Source organism: Chrysochloris asiatica, unplaced genomic scaffold (assembly GCF_000296735.1).
Source record: "Chrysochloris asiatica unplaced genomic scaffold, ChrAsi1.0 scaffold00064, whole genome shotgun sequence".
In the NCBI taxonomy this organism is placed as follows: domain Eukaryota; kingdom Metazoa; phylum Chordata; class Mammalia; order Afrosoricida; family Chrysochloridae; genus Chrysochloris; species Chrysochloris asiatica.
Window position 1 is genome coordinate 6,836,086 of NW_006408582.1, and position 7,319 is coordinate 6,843,404.

The 7,319-nt window shown below is 37.0% G+C and overlaps 1 protein-coding gene across 1 annotated transcript in view; it reads left to right on the forward strand.

The window, feature by feature from the left end:
• Nucleotides 1–7,319, forward strand: part of NUGGC (nuclear GTPase, germinal center associated) — a 67,640-nt gene that overhangs the window by 22,291 nt on the left and 38,030 nt on the right. Inside the window, exons 7-8 of the mRNA XM_006864432.1 lie at nt 297–315; nt 511–600. Of these exons, the coding sequence (XP_006864494.1) occupies nt 297–315; nt 511–600 (109 nt within the window). The remainder of the gene's footprint in view (nt 1–296; nt 316–510; nt 601–7,319) is intronic.

Sequence of the window (7,319 nt, forward strand, 5' to 3'; positions counted from 1 at the left end):
ATGAGACTATCCACTCCTGTAAAGATTTACAGTTTTTTAAACTCCAGTTACAAAAGAAGAGTCATATGAGAGGGACAATCAACGTGATCTGTGAACCCAGAGAGAAAGGGCTGCATTTTGATTGGGACTGAAAATTTCACAGAAGGCAAAACTTCTGGGCTTAACATTAAGAAATAAAGAATAATCTTTTAAGTGGCCACCAGAGTGGATTAGTAGAGGTTCCACAGAAAGTAGCAAGTCAAAAGTCTGCTGTGACACACACTACAAATTAAGTAATTTGTCTATTTTCCTTTTAGGGAAAGAAAAGTGGGAAATGTAAGTATGGACTAATTTAAATTTAAAAACAATGCTTTCAATAATGAATATTATATAATTTGAATATGTGCATATTTGACTATTGGGGGCTAGTGTCAAATGAAGATCTACTGAAAAATGATGTAGATCTTTTCCCTTGGTTTCCATGGTAACCCTGGACTCTCTGATATGATTTTGTTTCCTTTCAAAATCTAGCAAGCTATTCAGAGTCAGCGAGAGGCTGTTTTAGAAAGAAATGAAACTTTGAAGCTACAAAGGAGTCAAATTCTCAAGGAAAAACTGAAGGTAAGTTAATAGAGTTCCCTATGTGTTTACCAGCTACTCTGATTCTGATAAACATTGTACATCTGGTCTTGGAGTGTAGAAAAAAGCACCTGACTCATTCTATTGCTTATACTTTTTGTGACCTTTGACAAGTTCCATTACTTCCCTGAGCTTCCGTTTTTTCCTCTGTAAAATGGGGAAATAATCTACCTCCTGCAACGGAATGAGTTTATGGTGTGCTGAGAAATAAATCCAAATAAATTAGGGCTCACCCCCCAGTCTGGGGCATGCTTGGAGGGAGGAATATGTAGGGTGTTGTGGGAGCATACAAGAAGGGTGCCCCAATAACACTGGAGGTGTGTGGATGCAGTGTGGGGTAGAGAGTCAGGGAAAACTCAATTTCATGAGCAGAATTTCAAGGAACCAGTAGTTTTTTTTGGTAAAGTGAAGAAGTAGGGGAAAGGGCAGAGGGAAGAACTTTATTGAAATAATCTGCCATGTCTGGTGAATTATATGCTAGTCTTTTTGTGTGGTACAGAAGAGGCATGATGGAAGATTAGGTATGAGCTGAATTTTAACAGCTTGAGTAATCATTCTGTAAGGTTCCTGGGTGGGACGAATGGTTTGTACTTTCCTACCAACCTATAAAGGTTGATGATTCAAATCCACCCAGCAGTGTCACACAAGAAAGGTCTGACAATCTGCTTTCATAAAAATTACAGCCAAGAAAACTCTGTGGAGCTGTTCTATTCTGTAACATAGGGGTCACCATTATAGTACAGGAACGTCTCGGTAACGATGGATTTCGGTTTGTTTTTAAACCACTCTGTGAGACTTGTGGTGTTTACTTAAATTATTTTGATTATTCTTCCATTCAAATGGGGTATAATGGGACTATAGATTCAGAGAGGCATATTGCCTAGTTGTTGAGCTCACAATTGCAAAAGAACAGTTATATGAGAGGGACAATCAAAGTGGTCTATGAACCCAGAGTGGAAGGGCTTCAAAAAGTTCTAGGAAAATGGAGTTAAAAGATAATGGGATTTTTCCATGAACTTTTTGAAGCCCCCTCTGAGGTGCAAACAAAACTCATGATGTAAATCTTACACAACTATAAAATGGATATCAAATTTAAAATTAAATATAAACAAAAGAATAGCTTTGACATGCCAGAGTTAATATGTGATAAGTGATATGATTTTGCTGAAAAGAAATCTTCAATATTAGATTTAATAATAAAAATATTTGACCTGTGCCCAGTTCTATACTCAATTACTTTCTGAACTTTCACTTCAATAAATAGTGATGCTGAAAAAATACCTGTTCTACAACATGAAAGTGAAAATTTCAAAGCTTTTGTTTCTAATTCAAGATAATAAGACTTCATGCCAGTCTTCTACCAAACAGTTCTTCATTTCTATTTTTAATAAGGTGATAATTCAATAAATTGTTCTTATTTTCTTGAATTATTCTTATTGGCATTAAAGAAATTATGCATTTTATGAGTAATAAATTATATTGGAGTCCTGGTTTGGCACTGCAGGGTAAGCACTGGATTGCTAACCACAATGTCGGTGGTTCAAACCAACCAGTCACTCCTGAGAAATGCTATCAGAATTATTATTATTGAGTCAGAACCAACTCGACGACACTTAATAACAACAACAAATTATATTAGTTTTGGAACCTGAAACTAAAGCATTTCAATGTACAATTCACAACTGTATTTACTGTTAATCAATAAGACAAACTGTTGTGTGCAAAATAGGGTCTGAGCAACAGTACTCCAGCTTGCAGGTGCCTATGGTTCTGAGTGCCATGGTACTCCTTTTGAGGTCTTCATGCCTACACCCGTAATGACTGGATGATGCTTCAGTTCTCCAACCAGTCTGTTTCCATTTTAATTATTGTGAAACTTTACATGTACAGCATGCCTTCATTTGGAGCGCATTGATTGATTTATTTTCCCCCAATGGCTGTGATTATTTTGAAAGTAGATGACGAGGCCTTTCTTCCAAGGAGTCCTTCAGTGTATTCCTATTTCCGACATTTTGTTATGAATCCAGGAAATTTGTAAGCTGTCAAAAATAGAATAAGAATACATAAAGATTTATATCCTAAGTATTAGTGAGCTAAAATGAATTGGTATTGGTCATTTTTAGGCAAACAGTCATGATTTACTATGTCAAATTGTACAGGAATGGCATCATTTTCATCATTAAAAAGAACATTTGAAGATCTTGAAGTACAATGTTGTCCATGATAGTTTAATATCATAGTCCTACAAGGAAGACCAGTTAATACCACTATTATTCCAATTTACACACCAACCACAGTGATGATAAAATTGAAGAATTCTTCCAGCTTCTTCAGTTAGAGCCAAAGTGCACTTGACTCAAGTGATGGTATTTTCAATTGCCTCATTACATATGAAAGTTGGACAATGAATAAAGAAGATGAGCAGAATCAATGCATTTGAATCACAGTGTTGGAGAATATTAAACGTACCATGGACTGCCAGAAGAAAAAACAACTCTGTCTTGGAAGAAGTGCAACCAGAATACTCCTTAGAAACCAGTATGGGAGACGTCATCTTTCACACCTTGGACATGTTATCAGGAAGGAATAGTCCCTAGTAAAGTAGAGGGTCAGTGAAAAAGAGGGTCACTATGAATCAGAAATGGCACCTAATAAAAGTAACAATGACTTCAGTCTGAAATTCATCAAACATGCAATCAAGATGCATTGATAATTACTGGTGATAGTAACACAAAAGTTGGAAACGAAGAGGAAAGTTAAAGTTGTTGGAAAATATGGCCTCTGTGATAGAAATGCTACAGAAAATTGCATGATAGAATTTTTCAAGACCAATGACTTATTCATTTCAGATACCAAGATAAAAGATGATTATACCCATGGACCTCACCAGATAGAATACATAGGAATCAAATAGACTGTATTTGTGGGAAGAGATGGTAGAGAAACTCAATATCATCAGCCAAAACAAGGCCAGGGGTAAAAAATGGAACAGACCACTAATTTCTCATATGCAAGTTCAAGCTGAAGCTGAAGAAAATTAAAACAAGTTCATGAGAGTCAAAATATGACCCTGAACATATTTCAGCTGTATTTAGAGTCCACCTCAAGAGCGGATATTATGAATTAGAAACTAATGACCGAAGACCAGAATAGTTGTGAGATGTCTTCAAGAATATCAGACAAGAAAAAAACAAAAGGTTATTAAAACGACAGGAGAGAAAGAAAAGACCCAAATGGATGTCAGAAGAGACTCTGAAACTTAATCTTGAGCATAGAAAAGCTAAAGTGAATGGAAGAAATGACGAAATATAAGAGCTTAGTAGAATATCTCAATGGGCAGCTCTCAAAGACTAATTCATATATTACAATGAAATGTGGAAAGACCTGGAGTTAGAAAATCAAAAGGAAAGAACACGCTCCGCATTTAAGCTGAAAGAACTGAAGAAATATTCATGCCTTGACTTGAAATACTGAAGGATTCTGTGGGCAAAATATTGAATGATGCAGAAAGTATCAAAAGAAGATGAAAGGAATACACAGAGTCACTGAGGTAGCGTATATTGAAAATCCAGTGGTATTGAATGAAGAAGTCCAAATGGCACTAAAGTCACTGGCATAAAACAAGGCTCAAGGAACTGATGGAATACAAATTGAAATCTTCCAGCAAACTCTTTCAGCTCTGGAGGCCCTCACTCTTCTATGCCAAGAAATTTGGAAGGTAGTTACCTGGCCAGCTGATTAGAAGAGATCCATATTTGTACCCTTCCAAAGAGAGGTGACTCAACAGAATGGAGAAATTATTAAGCAATATCATTAATGTTGCACACAAGTAAAATTTTGCTTAAGATAATTAAAAAATGGTTGCAACAGTATGTAAACAGAGAACTTCCGGAATCTCAAGCTGGATTCAGTAGAGGACCTGGAGCTAGGGATAGCATGGCTGACATCAGATGGATATTGACTGAAAACATAGCATACTAGAAAGATGTTTACTTGTATTTTATTGACTACATAAAGGCCTTCGACTCTGTGGATCATGACAAGCGATGGATAATATTGCAAAGAATGGGTATTGCTCACGAGAAACCTGTACATAGACCAAGAGGAAGTTATTTGAACAGGTGATACTGAATGGTGTAAAATCAGGAAAGGTGTGTGCCAGGGTTGTATACCTTCACCATCCTTATTCAACCAGTAGGCTGAACAAATAATCCGAGAAGCTGGAATATATAAAGAAGAATGTGGCATCAGAATTAGAGGCAGATTCATTAACAATCTGTGATATTCAGAAATACAACCTTGCTTGCTGAAAGTGAAAAGGACTTAAAGTACTTACTGATGAAGATCAAAGACTATAACATTCAGTATGTATTGTACGTCAATGTAAATAAAAATCCTCAAACTGGATGGACCAATAAATGAAGAAAAGATTGAAGTTGCCAAAGACTTTATTTTGCTTGGATCCACAATCAACACTCATGGAAGCAGCAGTCAAGATACCAAATAATGTATTGCATTAGGCTAATCTGCGGCACAAGATCTCTTTAAAGCATTTAAGAGCAAAGATACCAGTTTGAGGTAAGGTGTGCTTGACCTAAGCCGTGGTATTTTCAGTAGCTCTTATGCATGTGAAAGTTGGACAATGAATAAGGAAGATTGTAGAGGACTTAATGCATTTGAATTATCGTTTTGAAGATTACTGAGAGTACCATGGGCTGCCAAAAGAACAAACAAATATATGTTGGAAGAAGCTAGCATGCTCCTTAGAAGCCTGCATGGTCTCTTATACTTCATACATGTTATCAGGAGGAACCAGTTCCCGGAGGACATCATGCTTGGTGAAGTAGAGGGTCAACAAAAAAGAAGAAAACCCTCAAGGAGATGAATTAACACAATGACATCAATGACATCAGAAATGGACTCAAACATAACAACAATTGTGAGAATGGTGTGGGGTGGGGCAGTGTTTGTCCTGTTGTGTGTAGGGTCACTCTGAGTTAGAACTGATATGATGGCACCTAATAACAATGTGCTTATTTGAAAAAAACCCCACAAGAACAACATTGAAATAAAAATTAGGGGAAAAATATTGTAAAGCAAAACCACAGATTCCTGAGATTACACTTTGTAGATCTCAGTTTGGCAAATTTTGTAAGCATTTTAGAAAGGTTCCGTTTTAAGCAGTACAGAGAATGGCTGGTAGAGGAATGAGTGATGTAGGGATATGTTTGGATAACCTATTAAGAATATAGGAATGATCAGTTCAGGTCTGTGGCAGTGGCTCAGTTGTAGAGCCATCCTCTGTCTATTTTTTCTGTTCTACCACCCTTAATGTGTTGGTGTTTCTTCCTGCTTATCAGTCACTCTTGCATCCACATAGGTTTGTAGCTTCCCTGTCTCATGTCCACTTTCATGCAGGAAGAAGTGGGTAGGAAAAAAAGATGAATGACAATGTGCCAGCCAAGTCTGTTCTTTTTTTTTTTTTAAATCAGAAAACAAAGCTTCCCCAGCTCATTGACTAATATTGGATTCTAGTTGTGCATGGTGTTAAATCATCCAGTCAAGAATCTCTGCCATCAACATTTAAGAGAACAACTAAGGACAAGGAGTCGATAGATAAAAGGGCAAAGAGATCAAGGAGAGGCACCAAGAGAGCTTTAGAAAGTTTGATTTGTCAACAGTTTTAAAGTTGCAGAGACGTCTTTTAAGATACTGACAAAACAACATGTAGAAGGTTTTCAGTGATTAAATGTTCAAATGTAGCCTGCCTCCCCTTCTTCCTAGTCTAGCTTAATCTGGAAGCTCAGCTGAAACCTATCCACCATGGGCGACCCTGCTGGTATTTGAAGCACCTGTGGTATCGCTTCCAGCTTCACAGCAACACACAAGCCACCACAGGATGACAAACTGACAGACTTATAAGATCTGAACTTACAAGGTCACTCATTAGCAATGTGAGGACTACTTCAGTATAAGGCCCAAGTCTGAAGTTTGGTTGCAGTAGGTTGCAGAAAGAATAAACTGAGGAACTGAGAGAGCTAGTACTTGCTTCTCTTTCAAGAAGATGGTATAAAGGGAAGTAGGGACAAAAGGAGACTCACATATACAAATTATTCTATAATTATTTTCCTCCTAAATTAGAAGTCACAGAGTGATGCAAATGCTTAACATGCTTAGCTGATAATTGAAAGGTTAGAGGTTTAAGTACACCCAGAGATAGCTCAGAAAAAGGCCTGCTGATCTTCTTCTGGAAAATGAGCCATTGAAAACTCGATGGAGTACACTTCTAGTTACAGGACTACATGGCCACTGATATTAGAAGCTACAGTCTTTCTGAGTGCTGGATAGAAGCAATTGAAAAGAGTGCTTTTGTTTGTGTTGCTCTGTTCTTGAAGTCCTTTCTCCAAACATTTTGAAGCTAACTCAAAAGTATTTGTTTTGCTTTATCCAGAGGTTTGTTTCAGTGAGAAAATTATTTTAGCAGGAACGAAACCAACAAACATTAGGTTTTGATGAAAAGGAATAATAATGAGCTAAATTAGTATTGCTGGCAGAAAACCTAAAGCTTCTCATACCCCACAGCTGACCTTTAGAGTTGTTTTTTTATGAGTCTGTCAGTTTGCTATACTGTAGTAACTTGCATGTTGCTATGATGCTGGAAGCTATGCCATTGGTAGTTTAAATACCAGCAAGGTCACCCA